The following is a 25,549-nucleotide window of genomic DNA, read 5'->3' on the forward strand; positions in this document are numbered from 1 at the left end:
TCATGGTGATTCTTCTCTTGTCTCCCTGTAGAAGGTTGGCGGCGGGCTCCGTCAGTGGAAACGCGTGTACTCCATCCTGCGCCCTCACCTCCTCTTCTTGCACAAGGAGCGCCCAGATACAAGGGGTCCGGGGCCAGGTGAGGAGGAGCAGCCAATCAGCATCCTTGGAAGCCTGGTGGACATCTCTTACAGCGAGACCAAGAGGAAGCACGTCTTCCGGCTGACGACACCTGACTTCTGTGAATATCTCTTTCAGGCAGAGGATCGGGATGATATGTTGGGCTGGGTAAAAGCCATCAGAGAAAACAGTCGGGATGAGGGTGAGGTAAGGAGGCTTTTATCTGCTTTTTGACGGATTTTTAGGATATAAAACGGTAAAAAGCTAGGGATTAAAGTAAGAAGTTTGTGGACCACTAATCTGTGCATTAGTCACTAAGAGAAGAGGGTTTTATATCATAAGATGACCACCGCCGCAGGAGATTCTTCTGTTGCAACAATGCCATTCTCTACTTCACATTTATATTTGAAGTAATTTTGATCATTTTTATAAATAAGTTATATACAAAGGGCTAAGAAGCATCTGAATTTTGGAAAATGAATACAATGTATAGCAATTTGTAAAGCATCTTACCGACATGTTGGTGATCATACTAAAAGTCCCAATTTCTCTCCCTCCATTCCAGGACCCAGGCTTTGCCAGTCATGCTTTGATTAACAAGAAGCTTAATGACTATCGCAAAGTAAGGTAAGATAACAGTAGGGTTGCAAATACACTTTCTCTGGCGCATGCGTTATCGCTCACCATCCCGGGTTGTGCAAACATGAAAACATAAATTCCATTATTGCCGCCGGCCTAAAAAATGTGAGGAACTTTATTAACGTGTTTCAATGAAGGTCAGTTGGCCTCCTAACTCAGATTGTTGCACCACTTAAAGGGAGCCTGTCAGCAGGATTGTGCACAGTAACCTACACACAGTGTTATGTAAACTAGGGGGCAGGTCAGTGAGGGATCAGTGACTGGTCAGCAATCTGCATTATGAATACCTAATCAGAGCCCCACATGAGGAACCCCCCACAGGCCGCCCCAGAGCACGAGCATATCATTAACTCAAAACTGAAAATAAAGATTACACAACAACCACAAGACGGATTTCATCAACCAAGGTATCATTGTAATCAGTATAACGGCGCCCACCTGACACTGTGTGTAGGATATTGTGCACAATCCTGCTGACAGGTTCCCTTTAAATGTCACAGTCAGAGATTGATGTGGTGGTGCTGAAGTGGTAAAAAGCAGCAGAACTGCTGCAGGATGAAAGTGCCAATATCAGCTGTGCATGGAGCAGACACAGGTCCTGGGCATGCTTCTGTGAAAGGGTATACTAGAGTGTCACTTAATTTTTTTTTAAATAAATAACTAATGAGTGGAAATTCACTTTAAGGTTAATATTTCTATTCTCCTATTTTTATTTTAGTATTACTGGGGCCAAGCCTGACATGTCCCCTAAGGGGACACGAAGTTTAGGCATTCGCTCAGAGCTGTTATGGGCAACAGGGCTGGCCGCCCCTCGCTCACCCAAGCAGGACACTGCTGTAAAAGGTAAGGCCAGGTATAGATGGGCATTTTCAAAATCATCAGTTCTTCAACAGCTGATTCTTCACCCATATATGAACAGTATGTCATACTTGTGTCTGATTTTCAGTACTGTATGGAATCCATATTGTATGCATTTTAAACATCAACAACTTAAAATATAATAATTGAAATACAGTTTTCTGTGTTAATAGTTGCAATGGATCCATGAAAATCGGATGATGTATGGATGGTAACTAGTGATGAGCAAATATACTCGTTGCACGGGTTTTCCTGAGCAAGCTCGGGTGGTCTCTAAGTATTTGTGAGTGCTGGGGGATTTAGTTTATGTCAACGCAGCTGCATGATTTGTTAGCCAGCCTGAGTACATGTAGGGGTTGCCTGCTTGTTAGGGAATCCCCACATGTATTCAAGATGTCTAGCAGCCGCAAATCATGCAGTTGCGTTGACATAAACTAAATCCCCCAGCACGCCGAAATACTCGGGAGATCACCCAAGCATGCTCAGGAAAACAAACCCGAGCAACGAGTATACTCACTCATCACTAATGGTAACCCATAAGTGATTTTTTTTTTACGCACACATTAATAATTGCCCAGTTGGATCTGAAAAACGGATTAAAGTAGCGCATGCTGCAATTTTCTGTTCTTGCGTAAAAATGTTCATGTGAACTGCCACATTGGCTTGCATTAGTCCGTGCGCTGTCACCGGTTTTGCATTTGGACAGCACACTGACATTTAATATGCTCGTCTGAACGAGACCTAAGATAAGCAGGGGCTCTTCTGGAGATCATAATGGAATATAGTCTTTGGGTAGCATTGTGTAATGTCTGTGTGTCTGTCTGCTCCTCTGCATGTCTGACAACTTCTGTTTCACCTGATGTAACTTGTACAGAAAATCCTATACATTTGGCTCTTCCCTTTTATTAGTGATTAAAAGGCAATCTTGTATACTAGTCCCAGCACGATGTTTTATATAGATCCACAATAATACAGTATTGATTGTAAAACACATGAGAAATCATATGTCTCTTGGGTATGTTTTCCCTAGCAGAGGAAGGACCTTCTTCCAAAGTTCCTTGGGGAATCAACCTTATGAAGAAAAACAAAAAGTGTGCACCAAGGGCTTTTGGAGTGAGACTAGAGGATTGCCAGCCTGCAGTGGAGAACAAGGTGAGGATGTGTGATGATGTAGATGTAATGTATCTGTATGCTCCATATTGCTCTATAGTTCTGCACATACAGAGAAATCTTGCATGTGACGTATACATCTGAATGTGAATGTAAAGGGATTACATTTACAGGTCACATAAAGGGAATTATTGGTGTAATGAAGAATAGACTGCCATTATAAGACCTGTATAAATGGAATATTCACATTCTCTTTTTATCTCTCATGTCACCCGCAGGGGGTTCCTCTGATTGTGGAGTTGTGCTGTACGTTGGTTGAACAGAAGGGTCTGGAGTATTTAGGAATATACCGTGTTCCTGGAAATAATGCTGTGGTGAGCAGTCTGCAAGAACAGCTGAACAAGGGGCTGATTGATACCAACATACAGGACCAGGTAAGAGAAACTGGGATGGATGAATGTAGCTATGTCTTGCATGTACCGTGTAACTTTAATTCCAGTTTATGGGGAGACGACATTATCAATATTCACGCTCAAAAATGTTGGTATTTTTTATGTTCTAAAATAAGCAGCCATGTTGCTTTTATATCACATTTTGTATAAGAATACGTTGTGTGGTTTGGATAGCTTCTTTTTACTCATTTAATAAGTCAGAGCCAGACATGCTTTTCACTGCTCCCTTTATTCTCTATGGGGCTGCCAAGAAAGCCAAGCGCTGTATTGGTTATCATTGCCAATCCCACATAGAATGATTGATCCAGGGGAGTTCATGTCTGGCCACCACTTCATTTGAGATGGGCTCTCCTTCAGAACCCAATTCTCAGGATTGTGAAGGTCCCAGTGGCTGGACCCCCAATGATCAGCAAGTTAGCAGCTATCCCAGAAAAGTTAGCACCTATGTGTGAGAACTTCTAAAGGCGGAAATTCTCTTTCACTGTTCAGTTCCTGACCTCATTATATTGTGGTTTCAGCGCTGGCAGGACCTGAACGTGGTCAGCAGTTTGCTCAAATCGTTCTTCAGAAAGCTGCCTGAGCCCCTCTTCACTGATGGTGAGTATGACCAGTGTTTGCACTTCTGCAGCTGGTGCTGTTCATTACTGTGGGCATCAGTAGAGCCAGTTACTGTACATCCATTGCTCGTGGACTGTTCATGCCCCAACGAAATACCTGAATAAAATAATAAGTGTTTTTCTGCACTTTCAGTTTAGACAATGCCATGTCCCTTCCCCTCAAACCCCCCCCCCCCCCCTGAATTTGCCAATAATATCTTCAGGTCTGTTATTCTCTTGACAAAAACCACATGACAAAATTGCATCGTCGGAAATTGTCAAATATATTTTTATATTTTTAAAATAGCCCATTCAAGACCATCAGTATCCTCAGATATAATATATGAATATAATGCATGAAATTCTCAAATTCCATGTAGTTGGTAATTATTCATCTGCTGTGTCCACGAACAATGGTTATGACCACTACGTCTTTCATTGATTTCTTTTAAGACAAATACAATGAGTTTATTGAAGCAAACCGTTTAGAAGATTCCAAGGAGAGAATGAAAAGACTCCGTAAACTGGTAACAATTTCTGCTGATTTTTTTTTACACTTAATCCAATGTAAAATCACAATGCGCTTTCAATTCTGGGAGAGTCGAGCCCTGAAAACTTTGAAGACAAATTCAGTTCAATGTAGATTATATCCACAGGTAAACTATATAAGAGTGTTGAGCGATGGCATACCCTTTTATTTTCAATAGCTAGATTTTAGTGGCAAATCCAATCTCCCAGTGGTTCTGCAAGACCGGCCTTAGTCACAATACAATTGGGTGTCCATATTGTTTCCCACCAGTTTGGTACTGGCTTATCCTGCAAATGGATTATGGGTAAGGTACTTTTGATCTTCCTTCTTAATTATATTGAAATATCTGATCTGACAGATTAAAGAACTCCCCTCATACTATTATGAAACTCTGCGATTCCTGGTTCGTCACCTGAAGACTGTGGCTGATCACTCCGAGAAAAACAAGGTGATGATTCCTTTTTTCTTTTCTTTTCTTTTTAACAGTGAGGTTGTTGGTTGTGCATATGCTTAATGATCTAGAAGAGATCAGGATAACTATAGTATAAAAAAAAGGTTGAAAATAATAAACCCGAGCAGGTTGTCAGGATAGATTGGCTGATGGAACCAGCAATTGTAGAACCTTCTGGGTAAAGCCGGTCACGGCTGACATCTGTCTGCTCAATAGTTTTCTGTCTCCAGCTATTGCCCCTCTTTTCCCCCGTTGTATAGTATTGGGCACTTATATACATGTTATATAATACATCAGGGGTGATAAGCATCTTCCTGATGCCTCTATTAAAGTGATCTGATGATGGTTTAATATATTAGCTGTTAGATACAGCTTGTGTTTCACTATGGTATCTAGCAACTATGATTATGGCAGTTTACTACTTCGCCACATCTTGCTAAAACTGTAATTTGTAACCTTAAATGGTCTTCTGCAGATGGAGCCCAGAAATCTGGCCTTAGTTTTTGGTCCCACACTTGTTCGCACCTCTGAGGACAACATGACCGATATGGTGACACACATGCCAGACCGCTATAAGATTGTAGAAACGCTTATCCAGCATGTAAGTATAGACATTTACATTCCCCATATTGTTCCCATTTATAGCAAATACTTGAGTAGAGTATTGGACCTCCCAACAAAGTAAGGGTAATGTAAGCTAGCCCTACCACCATACCAGATTCATTATAGTATACCCATGTGTAGTTGTAAGGACTTGCATCTGAAATGTATAACGTGTTTACCTTTATGTATTTCTCCGTTTCTATTTTGAATGCTCTATTTTTGCCTTTTAATGGATTCTAATAAACTTGCCTTTGAAATATATATATATATATATATATATATATATATATATATATATATATATATATATATATATATATATATATACACATATATATATATATACTCTTATTTTAATTTTTTTGGCTATGGTAAGTATTTCATTGCAGCCATTTGGTAAATTCTAAAAAGTTCATATTTTTCTCATAAATGTACACTCTGCACCCCATCATGACTGAAAAAAAAATATAAAAGTAGAACGTTTTGCATATTTATTAAAAAGAGAAACTGAAATATCACATGGTCATAAGTATTCAGACCCTTTGCTCAGTATTGAGTAGAAACACCCTTTTGAGCTAGTACAGCCATGAGTCTTCTTGGGAATGATGCAACAAGTTTTTCACACCTGGATTTGGGGATCCTCTGCCATTCTTCCTTGCAGGTCCTCTCTAGTTCCGTCAGGTTGGATGGTGAACGTTGGTGGACAGCCATTTTCAGGTCTCTCCAGAGATGCTCAATTGGGTTTAGGTCAGGGCTCTGGCTGGGCCAGTCAAGAATGGTCACCAAAAAGGTCTATCTTCGTCTCATCAGACCAGAGAATCTTATTTCTCATAGTCTGGGAGTCCTTCATGTGTTTTTTTTTAGCAAACTCTATGCGGGCTTTCATATGTCTTGCACTGAGAAGAGGCTTCCGTCAGGCCACTCTGCCATTTTTTGAATTTACCAAATGGCTGCAATGAAACAAAGAGTGAAAAATTTAAAGGGGTATGAATACGTTCCGTTCCCACTGTATTATTAGAATGCATTTTTTTAAAAAAATTACGTCAGATTTAAAAAAGAGTAAAGGGCCAAATGGCAAGCTATAATTCCATCAGTATTTTCTTAAACAGGACCTTTCACCAAACTGGACACACAATGCACTAGTGACTGCTGTGTTTTTTTTTCCAATTTCACTCTCTGTTGTGGAGAGGTTAGAAATCCAAATATTTGACCCCTTAATAAGTAAAAATTAAGTCCAAGTGGGTGTTATCAGTTTTCACTCGGAGCATGATGCTGACCAATCATAAGCAGACAGCAACACTCAAAGGTAAGAAGAACACACCCCGACCATAGCTTAGTGCTGGTTTCTCAGTGTGAGATGTATAATGTCATATAGCCTGATCTCCTGGTCTGTCCACCTGCATGAGTCCGTGTGGGAGGAAGAGCAGTGCAGCTGAATTTAGTGGTGTAACATTACAAAGCCTTCAGCTCCTCTTTCACAGCGCTGTCACCTCTGCTGTACTATCTTTTCCCTCACAATACATATCCTGAGATGTGTGAATAACCACAATCATGTTTGCTGTGTTCAGGCAACTTGTACTCGCTCGACATGTAGCTTAAGGCACTACATGTCACACAGGAGTAATCTGCCTGTTTTAGGCTACTCTTGTGTGAGATAGAATGACACCGTGCTCTCGTCTCACTGTAGAGCGATTACAAGTTGAGCACAATAGATATAGCAGTGAGCTCTCTGCTCTGGAGATGACTACAGCAGAAGTGACAGTGGTAGGGGAGGAGGAGCGCTGATATAAGGCTTTGTAATGTGACACAGCTAAACCAAGCTGCACTACCCCTCCCCACACTGACTGCAGGAGGTTAGACTAGGAGATGAGGGCTATATAATTAGATATCACACACTGAGAGACATACGCTATAGTGGGGACAGGTTCTTCTTTCTGCTGTGTAGTACCGCCTGCTAATGATTGGTTAGCACTATAGAGAGAGAAGACGTTCACACCCCCAGTGAAAACTATCTGATAAAACCCACTTGGACTTAATGAAAATTAATTCATTACCGGTAGGTGCCAAATCCTTTGCTAGCCAATATCTCTGCAACAGAGAGGCGAGATAAAAAAAAAAAGTTTTATTCTGCCGTGCAGGTAACATTACAACCTGTGTCCAATTCCACATGAAAAATTTTATGAAAAGTGCTCTTTAAATACAATACATGTACTTGGGGGGATAAATAGTTCCATACTTTACTAGAGAAAGGGTCTCGGAGAGTGCTAACAGTCCACTGGTTGGGAGGCGCAGAACACCTGCTTTGCCCGTATTGCTGGCAACACATAACACGCTCTATTGCTGAATATTAGGATCAAATTAGGGCCTATGGAAATCTAAGTATCTAGGGCATCAAAACTAAGTATCATAGAATTATACAATGCTCAAAAAAATAAAGGGAACACTAAAATCCCACATCCTAGATATCACTGAATGAAAATTTCCAGTTGTAAATTTTTATTCATTGCATAGTGGAATGTGTTGAGAATAATAAAACCTAAAAATGATCAACGTAAATCACAACTAATATCCCACGGAAGTCTGGAGTCTGAATGATGCTCAAAATCAAAGTGGAAAATAAAGTTACAGGCTGATCCAACTTCAGTGGAAATGCCTCAAGACAAGGAAATGATTCTCAGTAGTGTGTGAGGCCTCCATGTGCCTGTATGACCTCCCTACAACGCCTGGGCATGCTCCTGATGAGGCAGCGGATGGTCTCCTGAGGGATCTCCTCCCAGACCTCGACTAAAGTGTCCGCCAACTCCTGGACAGTCTGTGGTGCAACGTGACGTTGGTGGATGGTAAGAGACATGATGTCCCAGATGTGTTCAATCGGATTCAGGTCTGGGGAACGGGCGGGCCAGTCCATAGCTTCAATGCCTTCATCTTGCAGGAACTGCTGACACACTCCAGTCACATGACTCCAGTCACATGAGGTCTGGCATTGTCCTGCATTAGGAGGAACTCAGGGCCAACCGCACCAGCATATGGTCTCACAAGAGGTCTGAGGATCTCATCTTGGTACCTAATGGCAGTCAGGCTACCTATGGAGAGGACATGGAGGGCTGTGTGACCCTCCACAGAAATGCCACCCCACACCATTACTGACCTACTGCCAAACCGGTCATGCTGAAGGATGTCGCAGGCAGCAGATCACTCTCCACGGCATCTCCAAACTCTGTCACGTCTGTCACATGTGCTCAGTGTGAACCTGCTTTCATCTGTGAAGAGCACAGGGCACCAGTGGCGAATTTGCCAATCCTGGTGTTCTGTGGCAAATGCCAAGCATCCTGCAGGATGTTGGGCTGTGAGCACAACCTCCATTTGTGGAGGTCAGGATCTCAGACCATCCTCATGGAGTCGGTTTCTAACCGTTCGTGCAGACACATGCACATTTGTGGCCTGCTGGAGGTCATTTTCAGGGCTCTGGCAGTGCTCCTTCTGTTCCTCCGTGCACAAAGGCTGAGGTAGCGGTCCTGCTGCTGGGTTGTTGCCCTCCTACGACCCCCTCCACGTCTCCTGGTGTACTGGCCTGTCTCCTGGTAGTGCCTCCAGCCTCTGGACACTACGCTGACAGACACAGAAAACCTTCTTGCCACAGCTCGCATTGATGTGCCATCCTGGATGAGCTGCACTACCTGAGCCACTTGTGTGGGTTGTAGAGTCCGTCTCATGCTACCACGAGTGTGAAAGCACACCAACATTCAAAAGTGACGAAAACATCAGCCAGAAAGCATTGGTACGGAGATGTGGTCTGAGGTCCCCACCTGCAGAACCACTCCTTTATTGAGTGTGTCTTGATAATTGCCAATAATTTCCATCTGTTGTCTATTCCATTTGCACAACAGCATGTGAAATTGATTGTCAAACAGTGTTGCTTCCTAAGTGGACAGTTTGATTTCACAGAAGTTTGATTTACATGGAGTTATATTCTGTTGTTTAAGTGTTCCCTTTATTTTTTTGAGCAGTGTATACACTGTGTGCAGAATTATTAGGCAAGTTGTATTTTAGAGGATTTTTTTTATTATTGATCAACAACTATGTTCTCAATCAACCCAAAAGACTCATAAATATCAAAGCTTAATATTTTTGTGCAGCAGCCACCACAGCCCTCCCAGACACTGTTCCGAGAGGTGTACTGTTTTCCCTCCCTGTAGATCTCACATTTTATGAGTGACCACAGGTTCTCTATGGGGTTCAGATCAGGTGAACAAGGGGGCCATGTCATTATTTTTTCTTCTTTGAGACCTTTACTGGCCACCCACTCTGTGGAGTAGTTGGAGGCATGTGATGGAGCATTGTCCTGCATGAATATCATGTTTTTCTTGAACGATACCGACTTCTTCCTGTACCACTGCTTGAAGAAGTTGTCTTCCAGAAACTGGCAGTAGGTCTGGGAGTTGAGCTTCACCCCATCCTCAACCTGAAAAGGTCCCACAAGTTCATCTTTGATGATACCAGCCCATACCAGTACCCCACCTCCACCTTGCTGGCATCTGAGTCGGAGTGGAGCTCTCTGCCCTTTACTGATCCAGCCTCTGGCCCATCCATCTGGCCCATCAAGAGTCACTCTCATTTCATCAGTCCATAAAACCTTTGAAAAGTCAGTCTTAAGATATTTCTTGACCCAGTCTTGACGTTTTATCTTATGTTTCTTGTTCAAAGGTGGTCATTTTTCAGCCTTCCTTACCTTGGCCATGTCCCTGAGTATCACACACCTTGTGCTTTTTGTTACTCCGGTAACGTTGCTGCTCTGAAATATGGCAAAACTGGTGGCAAATGGCATCTTGGCAGCTTCACGCTTGATTTTCCTCAATTCATGAGCAGTTGTTTTGCGCCTTTTTTGCCCAACACGCTTCTTGCTATCCTGTTGGCTATTTGCCAGGAAACGCTTGATTGTTCAGTGATCACGCTTCAAAAGTTTGGCAATTTGAAGACTGCTGCATCCCTCTGCAATACATCTCACAATTTTGGACTTTTCAGAGCCCGTCAAATCTCTCTTCTGACCCATTTTGCCAAAGGAAAGGAAGTTGCCTAATAATTAAGCACACCTTATATAGGGTTTTGATGTCATTAGACAACACCCTGTTAGGGCTAGCGGAACACACCGAGTAAATATAGATGTTTATTATTATTGGTGCGTTCGCAGCCCGGGGTCCACCGTGCAGGAGGAACCTGCTGCTAGTGAATGGTGGCACTATTTGGCGGTAAAGGCTAGCTCTGTTACTTCACAGAGTAGCCGTGAAAGGAAAGCACTGCGCCCTGTTAGACTCACAGGAGCACAGGCTTACTGCCGAACTGATAGCAGTCAGTGGTCATGCAAACATACAATCTCTTCACCGAAGGTGCCGGTATTCTAGGGGCTTATTTCAGCCAGGTCCCTGAATACAATCACACAATCTCCTCACCGGAGGTGCCGGTATTCTAGGGGCTTATTTCAGCTGGGTCCCTGAATACAATCACACATAACCACACTGGCGCAAAGCACATAACTTGGATTGATACTAACGCATGGCCGTGCGGTCATGTGAACCTTTTATAGCTGCAGCAAGTACAGGACCTTCCCAGAAGGACCAATGGAAGGCTACCACAGAAGTTGAGCACCTTCAGGACCTTCCTAGAGGACCAATGGGATTAACTGCAGTATCTAAGCATGTGACCCTTGATTTCCAACGAGAGATCTTACCCTGGGCATGCTCAGAAGGGGAAAAGCAGGACTTAGTCCCAAAAACGTCTGCTCGCCGCTGCCCAGTACTGGCTACAATGGCAGAAGCTGGAAAGGCAGCAGTAACCCTTTGCAGACTGAGCGAGACGCTGGGACCGACATCTCCGCTGAGCAGACTCCACTGCAGCAGGAGAAGAATGGGAGACCGCAGCGGAGATGGCCCGAGATTCCCCCTGTGCAGAGGCGGGAACTTTACCCCTAACACACCCCTCCTCATTACAGAGATGCACATCACCTGATTTACTTAATTGGTAGTTGGCTCTCAAGCCTGAACAGCTTGGAGTAGGACAACATGTATAAAAAGTATCATGTGATCAAAATACAACTTGCCTAATAATTCTGCACACAGTGTATATCTGCCACACAAGACGAGACCCTAGGTTCAGACTATGCAAAGAAACCTCAGAAACCGTCCAACATATAGTGGCAGGATGCAAAATGCAAGCAGGAACAGCATATACCGAACACCACAACAAAGTAGTGGGAATTGTATACAGGAGCATCTGCACAACATATGGGCTAAGTCCCCCCTAAGTCCAGGTGGGAGACCCCAGAAAAAGTGGTGGAGAATAAAAGGGCTAAAATCCTGTGGGACTTCAAGATCCAGACAGATAAGCAGGTGTTGGCCGACCAGCCAGACATTGTGATAGTAGACAAGGATCAGAAGACAGCAACCATAATAGATGTGGCAGTGCCAAGTGACTGCAACATCAGAAAGAAGGAATATGAGAAGCTGGAGAAATACCAGGGCCTCAAAGGAGAACCAGAGAAGATGTGGAAGGTGAAGGCAACAGTGATTCCAGTGGTAATAGGAGCACTTGGAGCAGTGACCCCTAAGTTGGAAGAATGGCTACAACAGATCCCAGGAGCAATATCTGGGAACAACTAAGATCCTGCGCAGAACCCTCAAACTTCCAGGCCTCTGGTAGAGGACCCGAGAATGAGAAAGGACAAAAAATATATATATATATATATATATATATATATATATATATATATATATGTGTATATATATATATATATATATATATATATATATATATATATATATATATTATATTATGTTTATCCATCTCTCCTGCTTACATTTTGCAGTTAACACTTTCTTTCTTTTTCTTTTCTAGTCTGACTGGTTCTTTAGTGATGAGCATGAAAAAGCTGAAAAGGTAAGTGCACTCAGTAATGTTGAGCCTTGCTGAGATTGTTAATGGCATGCTGTGTCTTCTGTCTCATAGGTTTACAGTACATGCCCATTTTCTGGACATTTTTCATTCTGTATAAATCATGCAATTTCTATGTGTAAATTGGCTCCCACCCGAGAACAAACACATAGAATGTAGACTGGATCTGAACTTTTTTTCTCCCTTCCAGGCCATAGATATATGAATAAATGCTAGTGGGCAGATACCCTTGGGTGTCCTGGGTTTAGGTCTGTACATGTATTTTGCACCTCCATGTTTGATCCGTGGTTTGTATTTTAGACTCCTGTGGATGAGTTTGATGCACAATCTGTACCAAATATCGAACACCTTCTGCCAAACATAGGACGGACAATAGCACCAGGAGACACCTCAGGTAACTTCTGCAGCCATCATTGCGAGTAATCATCTTCTGGGGAAACACGGTAGTCTTAGAATATTTTCTTTATGTAGAAATGTTCAGATGTTCCTCCCACTGTCGGTTACACACACGTGACAATTTTAGGCTGTGTTCTAGACACATCACACATCATCTTAAGGTGGAGACAGAGGCCTGATCCACCCTGGCATGTTGTGACTTGTAATAATTCCCAGCCTTTTTTCCTTTCCTCCTTCTCCCAATATCTGTCCCTTCTCCTCCTCCTTTCTCTTCTCTCAGCGGATCTTCAGCAGCCGTGAACGGGTATGGTTGGTTTCTGCCGCTTTCCCTCCTAATCACTTGGTTGGTTGCAAGAGAGATGCCTCCTATATTACATATACAATGTAGATCCATAAAGATGATAGCAAAGGATGACACTGATTCATTGGCAAAAGTTTACCTGTCTCAGTCAGGGACAACCCAACTGAATCCCTGGAAAAGATCAAGCGCTGTCACTTTGCTATTTACTGCAGTGACAGTGGAGGAAAAGACCAGCTGTTCATCTCTCTTGTCTCCACCCATCGCCCGCCCGGGGATTAACACATTTGATGGCTGTTACTGTGTGGCGGTGTGTCACGCTAATGTCCTGTGTTAGGCTAAGTTCACACTAGCGTTGTGCGCCGCTGCGTCGGCGACGCAACGCACAACGCACGCAAAAACGCGGCAAAACGCACGCAAAAACGCTGCGTTTTGCGACGCATGCGTCGGTTTTTGCCGAAAATCGGACGCAAGAAAAATGCAACTTGCTGCGTTTTCTTGGTCCGACGCTTGCGGCAAAAAAGACGCAAGTGTCGCACAACGCAACACAAAAAAACGCATGCGTCCCCCATGTTAAGTATAGGGGCGCATGACGCATGCGTCGCCGCTGCGTCGCCGACGCAAACCCGACGCAAATTAGCTTAACGCTAATGTGAACGTAGCCTTAATGCTGCTCTCACATACTTACAGAGCGGCCCCAGCAAGGAGTCTGCAGGCTCCCCCACCTCCCAGATATACAGTGTCTCCTAAATATGCACTAAAATAACCTCCATTGCAACCATCATTGTTTTTCACCTGTAATAGTTTTTCTTCTACGACATCATACTTTTTTCTTCTTAAGGGGCACCTTTTATGAAGGCAGGCACTGTTTAGCTTAGGGAACTCCTAAAACACTGAAGCTTGGCTATCAATTAGCTTGTAACCAGTTATTTCAGCCTTTTCTGTCTGAAAGTGATATATTCTCATGTTAGACCTTTATGGTCTAGCCAAAGGTTATGCCATATATTTCTAAATGTGGTGGTGCCCGTACCTGTGTTGAGAATTGGAGTTCATTTACCTCCATCTCTCAATACAGTGGCAGAAAAAATGGAGAGGTCGCGTGTACAGGTCTCTCTCAATTTATTTCTACAGACGTTACGGAGGACCCTCATTTGGATATAGATGTGGGTCCCAGAGATGGCACTCATTTCTGGCACATCCTGTGGACTTGGAGTAGAAAAACTACTATACACGCTCATTAGAATAGTTGACAAGCATTTGGGATCATCATCAGCACTTTATTGGCTGTTTAGTGGGTGCAGTTCAACTTTATGAGTGAGACTTGGACCTTTAAAATCTCACAGCTTTCCTCCCCCACATTGCCCCATTTGTTAATGTACCTTGCCCCAATTTTCCGCACTCTCATTCTTTCCCACGTTATCCATTTCTCCTATTTTGAACACTTCTGTACTGTAATACATTTCATTCCTCTTTGGGTTTTATCCTTCTGTAAATATCATGTGTCAGCTTAAGAATTGGAAATCTTTTCTACAGCCAGTACATGTTTGTGTTGCACTACAGGGCATGTGGACATCGTAGAAGGGGTCTCTGCTGGGGATTGCCCTAAGAGCAAGCTTTCGCTGACTACCTCTTCAGATCTGTTAAAAGCAAGAAATCCTCCGTGACATTCTCTCAACACATTTTTAGCATTTCTCGTATCATACTTTTTTATCTGTTGACATTTCCTTCATCCCATTGTGTGTTCTGCCATTATTCTCTGCTGTGCTGGAGGGGTCTGCAATGTTCCCTTGTGTGTAGTCTTATGTGTTGTGTGCAGGGATGAAGAAAGCATTTATTTCTTATTAGTGACGGCTTTCTCTCATCTTTTTGCCAGTTCACACACACTTCTTTTTTTTTTGCCCTTACAATTACCATGTCCTTTAGAATCTGATTGAAATGTGCAATGCCAATGGCTCCCTTAATACCAGCTAGTGATGGATGAGGCTTAGGGCAAACGACGGGATCAGTCCACGTCTAGTGTAGTAATGGTTCTAGCCTGGAGGCAAAATAGCTTTTACTTCAAAGGTAACGTTTGATTCTTTCAAATACAGAAATTGCGAAATAAAAGAGAATAAGGAGACTATAAGAACAATCTTGTAACTGATGACAAAGGCTGCACTCTTGGTGTTGTGTCCATCATGTACTGTGTGTTAACCATATGTCTGTGGGTTATTGGTGGCCCATTTGTGCTCTATATGTGTCAAAGTGAATGGAGTAGAGAAGGTGGAGGCAAAAGACTGGACTAATCCCGAGCTCCGTGATATATTTGGTGTGAGGCCCGAGCTTCTATAATTCTTCATTAATACTTCATTCTCAGCTCACTTTTGTCTGCTTTCACTTTAGATTCAACGAATAGTGATTCAGCCAAAGCGAAGGTAAGAAACACTGAAGTTCTCAGCTCCTAGGCCTGGAAATGTGGACTGAGCCCCTGACAGGAAGCAGTAACCTGTCTTACATATAGTAGACAAAATAATAATTATACAAGGAAGCAGGTTAATCGGTGCCGCTCAATTACACATTTAGACGTGCTGATGACATTATGACCCCGCACACCTGCCAAGACACATCCACGATTGGTAGGTATCATGCCCGTATCCCAGTGTAATAAACGGGATGCGTGCAAGATATCTGCTGATTATGGACACGACTTGGCAGACATGTGGGGTCGTAACATCATAGATGTTACTCACCTCCAATGTGGGAGCGAGTGGCTCTGAACAACCACTTTAAAGAAAAAGTTCTGTCAAAAAGGTATGAATTTGTTTCCTAATTTTACACTGTGAAGAAGGCTGTACTCTCACAAGTCTTTTGCCGAAAGTATGGCCTACAATAAATAAATCATAGCACACTGGTAACTCGACTGCTAGGAGGAAAGGATGCCGGGAAAAAAGAATCGCCTTTATAGATATGATGGACATGGCATTTCCATGGCGGAAACAGGAATAACTCCGACCATTGGAGGTGTAGCTACAGAAACGGCTGTGCCATGCTGTTTTCATAACTCCCATTAGTTTCTATGAATGTTACTGCTCCTTGCATCTTCTGTAGCTCCATCTCAAGTAATCAGAACCTGGGCAGAGTTATTCCTGAGTTATTCTTATGTGCTTATAGTTGGATCACACCGATATTGATGATTTATCTTAAGAGGACGCCATCAATTTTGTAGTCTTGGTAAACCCCTTAGAGTTTTAACATTGTAGTTCCCTGTATGCTCTGACCTGTCAGAAATTTGCATCAATTTTATTCCCATCTGATCTGTCTTAGATTCTTCCTTTTTAAGTTACTAATAAAGCATTATGGATAAATATTTTGCATTTTCTTTTTCTTGAAGGCATCTCGAAAGGAGTTGTATGCCCGTGATATCCTGTCCATTCCCTTCATTTCAGCAGTGAACCGCAAGCGCAGGAAGCGAAGAGATGAGAAGCGCTTCGGGAGCAGCACAGAGGAAGACGACTCTGAGCATGAGGTAGCACGTTTAGGGCAGCCTGAGCAGGAGGTGGAGGTCATAGAAAAGCAAGAAAAAGCTGAAGAACCCCAAGAATCGTTGACTTCAAAGTCCCAAGAACGAAAGTTATTGGATGAAGGAGACATTGACGCACAAACTAAAACCTCTGAAAGCAGGTGGCAAGCCCCTGTAGAAGAAAGGATCCCTGCCGATGCCCGTTCCATTGTGTCGGGGTACTCCACTCTCTCTACACTGTGCTCAGAGCCAGCCTCCAGTGTTCGTGGTGGTGATGACGCTGATGATGAACGCAGTGAGTTCAGCCACATGGAAACAGACACTGAGGTTGGTGGAGGAAGAGAGACGGAGCGACCACGCTCACAAGACTCTTTCACTTCTCAAAGGCTAATTCCTGGAGATACACTAGCTCGGAAGAAATTTGGTAAGGGTAAACTTGAAGGCTCTGAGGATCCAGTGTCCTCAAACCCTCGCACACCTCAGCGCATTAGGCCAGCAGCAGATGATCTTTGTATGGCAGCAATGCGGAAACCTGGATCCCCAGAAACCCGACGTAGGAAAAGTGCTTGGCGACGACACACTGTGGTGCTCCCCGGGCAGCTTACTGACCTTAATTTCAATGACTGGAAAGAGCCAGTTCTTGGAGCAACATCAGCTTCTGAACCCAGTCCCCGCTTAAGTGGAGGTGCCTGGGCAGAGGCAAGGGACTCAGGACTGAGTAGCCTGGAATCTCAGAAGGCCAAAACCCCAGCAGTTCAAGAACCTGTAGCCAACAAAGGGTCCAAATCCCAGAATCCTTCTCTTCCTGGACTCCGCCATTATCTGTAAACACTCCGCCGTTACCATGTGATGGTCTCACTTCACATTTTAAGCATACAAACTTTTTCCCCATGGTTTCAGCTATTTGCGGTGGGAGAAAAAGGATTTTTTTTTCCCATTTTTTCATTGTCCTTTTTTTGTTCTTCTCTGGTGCCATCTTCTCACAATTGCAGCCACAGACCAGATACAGGGAGGATACTTTGCAGGACTTAATGATGAAGTTTGGAAAGTGTCTTTAAGTTCCCCTTACAGAAATGGGAGCCACCACCAGGCGTTCATGACTGGTGTCTGTACATCGGAGGGTGCACACATGGAGTCACCACACTTCTACAATGCATCTCCTAGCAGACTGCTGCGGATGTGAGCGGGTCACTCCCAACTCTGCAACACGTTTCCCAAATATAGATTCAAACTATGGTGCCTTAATCCATTTTTTTACATTGTTAACCCCTTTTCCTGCTGAAGGTGAACCGGGGCATGTGTACAATACATGAGTGCATGTGTATTGGTCTGTATAGATGTAAAGTACACTGTGAGTAGTATATATAGTGTACAGATGTACAGTAAAATTTCATTATTTCAGCATCTGATGGACCAGCGTGCTTGTGACTTGGCTGTAGGCTTTTATGGCTTTAGCCTGGCTCATTGTGCAATTTTGGCTTATCTTGGAGTTATAGATGTAAGGAATTTTACTGTACAGTTTCTTAATTTGTGGTCATCTGTATGTATGTAAAATAATACATACTATATGCACTTACATGATACAAGTATGTATACATTACTATGCACACCGTATACTACTTTTTGCAGTCCAGCTAGCTGAAGGTTAATTTTGCAACAGATACAGTATTCGAGGTACCTTAAAGGGAACCTGTCATCAGCTTCATGCTGACCGATCCATGGCAGGAGACCACCTCCGACTAGTCAGGGAACATACATAGTCACCCCCGTCAGCTTTTCAAACTATGGTGTATAAAACACCGCGGCATTCCTTAGTTGCACAGAAGAAAATGTTATTGATCGGTCCACGTGTCCTGTTAAACGTGCCACACTTTACAAGACGGACAAGTTTTGGTCCTCCTGGACCTTGACCATGGCCTGTTAGGAGTGGAGGATTCTCATTGGAGAGGATGACGGCACATAATTTTTCAAAGTATGTGTACACAGCATTTCAGAGTAAAACATACCTGTCTGCAATTGTGCGGCCATTATCTGATTCATGCTGCCAGTGGATCAGGCAGCATAAATCTGATGACAGGTTCCCCTTTACGGTATATTCACACACATCAGATTAATTGCCAAAATATCGGCTACTGAAACAACCAGGTTCAGATAAACAGGAGTGAATTTTCAGATGTTTCTGCAACAAATCCAATTTTTCTGGTCATATGGTTGTAAAATATAAAAGAAGGAAACTGCCTCCATCCTGTAACAAGCATGCATCTATTGACCTGAGCTAGCTTTGATGTATTGGTGCCAGGAGGGGCTGCTGAGGAGCCGGCGGCGTGGGCAGAGGCTGAGGGGCCCAAGTTCTAAGTGTCTACCCATATTTGCTTTCTCTTTAGACTTCTCCTCTGGTTAAGCCTGCACTCATTTCAGAATGTCCTGTTCCCCGCTATTAGTCTGCTCTTACGCTGTGCGCCAATGCACCACTTTAGTCAGTACTATAGTAAGTGTGTTATTACATGAGCTTAGGGATAGCTACAGATGACTGAAATAACTGCCCACCTACTGAATCACGGGTCATTTTTCACATATCCAAAATTTATGGTCTGAGTACAAGCCACCGTGTATGGGATGCCATGTGTCTCCTGAATCGAACTCCACATGCTTCGTATATGCTTAGGCGGCTGTTGAGTTCGGGTCAAAAAACCCACAGCCGGTCCAGACTCAGGCCATGAATGTAGGAGGTGTGAAACAAGCCTTAATCTGGAGAAGCCAGCATGTCTGTGTATTGCCAGGTTAGCACACTTGTATCAACAGGGTCTCTGTTCAGTGCTTTGGACACTTGCTGACCAGTCCCAACACAGATTAACCATTTAATCGTCTGATCAGGTGACCCTTCTACCAAACTGAGATTGTCCAAGCCAGACAACCCATTTCCACACTCGGCCTCTGGTTGGAGAGGTATCGGACTGACTGGCCCTACGGCCCATGGTTGGAGGTACACTTGCTATGGCAGATGGGTGACACCATGTGTTAGGGTATGTGTCCACGTTCAGGATTTGGTCAGGATTTGGTCAGGATTTTATGCAGGTAAAATCCTGACCAAATCTGCACCTGAGGTCACTGGCAGGTCACATGCGTTGTCCTTGCGTTGTTTCAGCAATGCAAGGACATGCTGCGTTCTTAAATGACGCACCGCATGTCCGTTTCCGCGGGTCTGCCGCATGCGTCTTTTACTGCATAGTGGAGACGGGATTTCATGAAATCCCCTCCACTATGCTGTAACATCTGGAAGCTGCATTTTTGACGACGCGGCGCAACGCAGCGTCAAAAACGCAGCGTTTCCTGAACGTGGAAACATACCCTTACCAGTCTGAACTACTCGGTGGCTACAAAGAAGTGCACACATCACTCGGTGGTTGCAGTCCACGCTGAGCTGTGGCGCAGTCTAAGAATCTGGCCTCTAGGTTTCGTTGCTTTTCTTTCTGCTTCCAGAATCTTGTCTATGAAATATAAATGATTTTATAGAACGCTTTTAAACTGCAGCAAATAATATTCCTCTCCATATGGGGGAAATATATGCCCCAGAGGCCCCTGCTGGGTGCCCACCTAGTGGCAGATGTCGTGCTGCAGATAGCCCTCTGTCCGTCCCAGTATGAGACCCAGTAAATCATCTAAGTGCCATTATCCACACAGATTTACCTCATACCGACAAGAAGCTTTTGTTAACTCTGCTGGTACCATGCTGATCTATCTGCAGCATGCTATACATTACTAGATGTGTACATTATGGAGCAAAGGTCTGTGGCTGTTCGTTGGTGTGAATCAACATGCTGGGAGTTGTAGTACCACAGGTTGCAGACCTGGCGCTGCTGCCAGCCCTCAGGAGCGGAGAGTGCGGCCGCATAGGAATACATGGAGCCGCACGCTCCGCTCCTGAGTGCCGGGTATTGATGTGCAAGACTCATCTGAGTTTCTCGCCAGTGAGTATGAGCCCTACCACATAACACGGTCGAGTGCTGTGCGATATAACATCTATGGGGAAGCTCACATCAGCGATTATTTTCTCATGCCGAATCGGCATGTGAGAACAATTGTAGCATGCTGCGAGTGGCACCAACATTCGGCCGAGTCTCGGCTCCCTCGCACCCATATAAGTCTATGGATGCGAGTGACACAACGCACATAACTCGGGTGTCATCCGAGTGCTGTGTGATATACGCCGGCAGCAGAGGAGATGGAGAAATTACTTTTCTCCATCTCCTCCGCAGCTGTGCTCCGATCCTGTCATGCGAGAGGCTCAGAGCACAGACACATGACACTCGGCTCCCACTCGCAGCAGAGCAGGAGCTGAGGATCATTAGCATATCGCATCCGATGCTCTCGCATCTGATGCCATGCCCTAGTGTGGCTCCAGCCTTTCAAGATGTCTACACTTCTTTGTAATGTAGGAGGACATATTGACCCTGGCTGACGTAGGTACACAACCTATTTGATGTAGCCCAGGTCCACTGAATAAGAGTGGCCCAATTTGGCAGACAAAGAAACCAAGGGGAAAAGTGAGTGATGCAACAATTTTAGCTGTTTTGAGATGTCCTGGGGACCCATTAAGGAGGGTCCTGCTTCATAGGACTGCAGAAGCGTTTTGAGGACTGGACTGGTGCTGGGGGCATCTGGAGCTGAGCTACAGATTGTTTTGTCATGTGACAGCTGCACTTCATGGCGTATACTGAGGAAAGAACGTTGTGAGAAGAACGGCACATTAAGGCTATGTTGACATGTTGCGGTTTTCTGCAACTTTTTTCTGCAACTTTTAAGCTGCGTTTTACAGTACCAGCAAAAGCTATGAGATTTCAGACATCTCATTCACAAACTGTTTTTTTTCCTGCCTGAATTGAAAAATTTCTGGTTTTGCAAACTGCAGCATGTCACTTCTTTCAGTGTTTTTGCAACATTTTTTTCAACCATAGAAAGCAATAAATAAGTTGCATCTTTTTTTTTTTTTTTTAGCACTAAACTTTATCACATGAGACAACAAAGACGCAACAAAACCTGCTTGTAGTAGTAGTAGTAGTAGTAGTAGTAGTAGTAGTAAAAAACGCAGCGTGTGAACATAGCTTTAGATGACTGCGTCCACTATTTGCAGATGCCTCCTGTGTCCTTTCTGGTTGTAAGCAAGCATCCTACAGTGGCAGATTCAGAAACAGATGAGAATAGGACTTTCATTGAGTTACTAAAGTTTAGGCAATATTTTTTTTATATATTTTTCAGGTCTAATCGCTTACATATTGGTTCAGGTCCAAGTTCTGAGACCACAACTGATAACCAAAAAAAGGGATTCCATTCGTCCAATTTAGTTGCCTAGAGAGGAGCTGTGCGCTTCTATCTCCTGAGCTGAATTAAAGGGCTTTAAAAAATAAATATTAAAAAATTCAAAAGTTTGGTCTCTCCTATGCGAACAGACACACTAATCCATTAAAATAAGGCGTGCTATAGTTTCATATAGTTCTAAGGGTCAGCACATGGATGTCAGCACTGCGGTATGACTATGCGCTAAAGCTGTAAACCCCATTCCTGCCCTTGTCACATGACAGCCGGTCTGTAGCTGTAACTTCTGATAATATGTGTAACACACAGGTAGACGGCAATGAAATGGTTATTGGCTTAAGGCTCAGAGCAGGGTGATGTCCGCTATGGACTGGGTAGTAGTGATGTGTACGAATTAAAGGATTAAACCCGGTTTATCCATCTGACCTGGGATTAATAAGGCACATGATCCCCCAGAGGCCTGGACACATGAAGTTGTATAAATGGGAAGGAAGTCCTTGCGGTGGATGCAGACCAGGCCCTGAGCTTTATCTGTCTTGTTCATACACTGTTAGAAATCTGTATGTGAGGTTGACTAGAAAGCTGTTCTATATGTAGGCAATGTATATGAGGGATAATATGTGAAGTACAGTGCTGGATGTGTGGTGGGCGCCAAGGCATGCTGGGAGATGTCGTCTCAACCAGACGTTGCAGACCACTGAAGTGTAGTCAGAAAGCTGAGGAGTAAGGTGGTGTATGATTGGGTTGTGTTGGTGAAAAGTGGCCATGTCTTGCTCCTGCAAATGCGAATGACAAGACACCAGACAGGTAACAATACTGTGGTCCATAGGTGCACGGCATAAATAGCAAACTGTCTACACTTCTCATCGCTTTGTTTCCACTATCGATCCAGCACTGACTCGCCAGTGGCCCTCCCGGTTTTGGCTAACCAGCGATCACGTGCCATGCTACAGCCAGCACCTCCTAGTTATGGGAGCCACAATGCCAGTAGTACTACACGAGACCATTAACGCCACTGGTTACTTAAAGGGGTGTGACTACTGTAGCCGAAGACCTGGAGGACCACCAGAGCATCAGTCCTGGGTCAGAGACGAGACATGAGTATAGCTTGTTTGGTTGTTTTACACCTGTTTTTTAATTTTATTTTTTTAATGAACCCTTATAATCTAAAGTGACTTCTGGCATGTTACCCACAAAGCATTGCTTCCCTGCTCCCTTACCGCTAGTTTACAAATGGACCTTTCACTGCCCTGAAATGAAGGATCTTTTCTCCTGGCGTTTTGGCAATTATATTGACTGTTACTTGTGATGTGTACTAAACATAAGTGCTGCCTCTGTACCCGTCCTGGTGCCCTTTCTCCTACCGCCTGTACCCTGCACCGCCTATGCCTTTCTATTATATCCCTCTAAATGCCTGATCAGTGCCTCCAAACCTCTTCCCTTACCCATCGGTATAAAGTGTTCCTCCAGCTTTACATATAGCCTCTGGTGTATGACGGAGGCAGCAGACTATGGCTCTGCATGTGCAGTCAGCCGCTAATATATAGCTCTGTACATAACCAGCCCCTTCCCAATAATAAGGTCTCCCGTTCCCTATGCTTTTAAACCTTTTTTTATTATCTCGACTGACCTCAGATTCCAAGCCCACACCTTCCATTACATTGTAAATATATATATTTATATATATGGACTTGGTGCTGCTAACAAACTGTTCATAACTCGTTGCTGCAATGTATGTTGCTCTTACCGATGGAATCCTGCAATGCTAGATCATTCATCATGATTGTGCTGCGGGATGTTATTGGCAGCGAAAAGGTTTAAATATGCTCCCCAAAAAAAAAAGTGTCTGGGGCGGCTCTAATGAGGTCTATACGGTAACATTGTGCATTACAAGCCTTCTCGGCAACAAAGATGATAATATGACCCAGGATCCTTCGTAAAAGTGTTTTGTATAAAAACTGCCGCCATTCCAGAGGAGTATTGTGACTAATGTATAATCCTGTACTGCATATAATGTAAAGTATTATTACTCTGTTCTGTAAATATGGTCTCTACATGTGTAACATAATATAAAATGTATACAAATTTTTAATGTTTGTTTTATTCTCCAGCTTTTTTTTTTCTTTTCTTTTTAATGGAGATTCTGCTGAATAAAGCTTCTTGCATGTTTTATTGACCCCGATATCCTCCTGGATTACACAGATTAGATTACCCATCCATTGTGGACAATATGGGACAGAATCTGTACATTACTCCCAATAGATAACCTATATCTGGAGCGGTTTATATGGACTGGTCATAAATGGACAAACTCTAGTGGTCTTATTAAGGACTGACTTTAAAAGAGAAAGACCCAAAGTTAAGTTGCGTTCCCACAATGAGTTGTATATTTTTATCTACCTCCCAAAACACAGCCTTTTACAGTTCAAGCAAAGTGGATGGGATTTATAGAAATCTGCCTACTGTGCTTTTTTTTAACCCCTTCCTGATGTCGGACGGGATAGTACGTCCGACGTCAGCTCCCCTGCTTTGATGCAGGGCTCCGCAGTGAGCCCGCATCAAAGCCGGGACATGTCAGCTGTTTTGAACAGCTGACATGTGCCCGCAATAGCGGCGGGTGAAATCGCGATTCACCCGCCGCTATTAACTAGTTAAATGCCGCTGTCAAACGCAGACAGCGGCATTTAACTACCGCATCCGGCCGGGCGGCCGGAAATGACGTCATCGCCGACCCCCGTCACAAGATTGGGGGTCGGCGATGCTTCAGTATTGTAACCATAGAGGTCCTTGAGACCTCTATGGTTACTGATCGCCGGTAGCTGTGAGCGCCACCCTGTGGTCGGCGCTCACAGCACACCTGATTTTCTGCTGCATAGCAGCGATCTGATGATCGCTGTTATGTAGCAGAGGCGATCGAGTTGTGCCTACCTCTAGCCTCCCATGGAGGCTATTGAAGCATGGCAAAAGTAAAAAAAAAAAAATGTGAAAAAAATAAAAAAAACATAAAAGTTTAAATCACCCCCCTTTCGCCCCAATCAAAATAAATCAGTAAAAAAAAAATCAAACCTACACATATTTGGTATCTCCGCGTTCAGAATCGCCCGATCTATCAATAAAAAAAAGCATTAACCTGATCCCTAAACGGCGTAATGAGAAAAAAATTGGAAACGCTAGAATTACGTTTTTTTGGTCACCGTGACATTGCATTAAAATGCAATAACGGGCGATCAAAAGAACGTATCTGCACCAAAATGGTATCATTAAAAATGCCAGCTCGGCACGCAAAAAATAAGCCCTCAACCGACCCCAGATCATGAAAAATGTAGATGCTACGAGTATCGGAAAATGGCGCAATTTTTTTTTTTTTTTTTTTTTAAGCAAAGTTTGGTTTTTATTTTCACCACTTAGGTAAAAAATAACCTAGTTATGTTAGGTGTCTATGAACTCATAATGACCTGGAGAATCATAATGGCAGGTCAGTTTTAGCATTTAGTGAACCTAGCAAAAAAGCCAAGCAAAAAACAAGTGTGGGGTTGCACTTTTTTTGCAATTTCACCGCACTTGGAATTTTTTTCCCGTTTTCTAGTACACGACATGGTAAAACCAATGATGTCGTTCAAAAGTACAACTCGTCCCGCAAAAAATTAGCCCTCACATGGCCAAATTGACCGAAAAATAAAAAAGTTATGGCTCTGGGAAGGAGGGGAGTGAAAAACGAATACGGAAAAACAGAAAATCCCAC

General features: G+C 43.6%; 1 protein-coding gene across 3 annotated transcripts in view; it reads left to right on the forward strand.

The window, feature by feature from the left end:
- Positions 1–23,983, forward strand: part of ARHGAP23 (Rho GTPase activating protein 23) — a 99,359-nt gene extending 75,376 nt beyond the window's left edge. For 2 of the 3 annotated variants that reach the window (XM_077252298.1, XM_077252295.1), the window contains exons 12-24: positions 32–325; positions 684–745; positions 1,476–1,600; positions 2,646–2,767; positions 3,004–3,159; positions 3,696–3,774; positions 4,227–4,300; positions 4,661–4,750; positions 5,229–5,354; positions 12,245–12,286; positions 12,602–12,695; positions 15,378–15,409; positions 16,366–23,983. In XM_077252298.1, coding sequence (XP_077108413.1) covers positions 32–325; positions 684–745; positions 1,476–1,600; positions 2,646–2,767; positions 3,004–3,159; positions 3,696–3,774; positions 4,227–4,300; positions 4,661–4,750; positions 5,229–5,354; positions 12,245–12,286; positions 12,602–12,695; positions 15,378–15,409; positions 16,366–17,322 — 2,253 coding nt within the window. In that variant the 3' untranslated portion in view covers positions 17,323–23,983. The remainder of the gene's footprint in view (positions 1–31; positions 326–683; positions 746–1,475; positions 1,601–2,645; positions 2,768–3,003; positions 3,160–3,695; positions 3,775–4,226; positions 4,301–4,660; positions 4,751–5,228; positions 5,355–12,244; positions 12,287–12,601; positions 12,696–15,377; positions 15,410–16,365) is intronic. The other variant, XM_077252297.1, reaches the window with a different exon arrangement.
- The last annotated feature ends 1,566 nt before the right edge of the window (positions 23,984–25,549 follow it).

The sequence above is a fragment of the Ranitomeya variabilis genome, chromosome 4 (assembly GCF_051348905.1).
Source record: "Ranitomeya variabilis isolate aRanVar5 chromosome 4, aRanVar5.hap1, whole genome shotgun sequence".
NCBI classification, from domain to species: Eukaryota; Metazoa; Chordata; class Amphibia; order Anura; family Dendrobatidae; genus Ranitomeya; species Ranitomeya variabilis.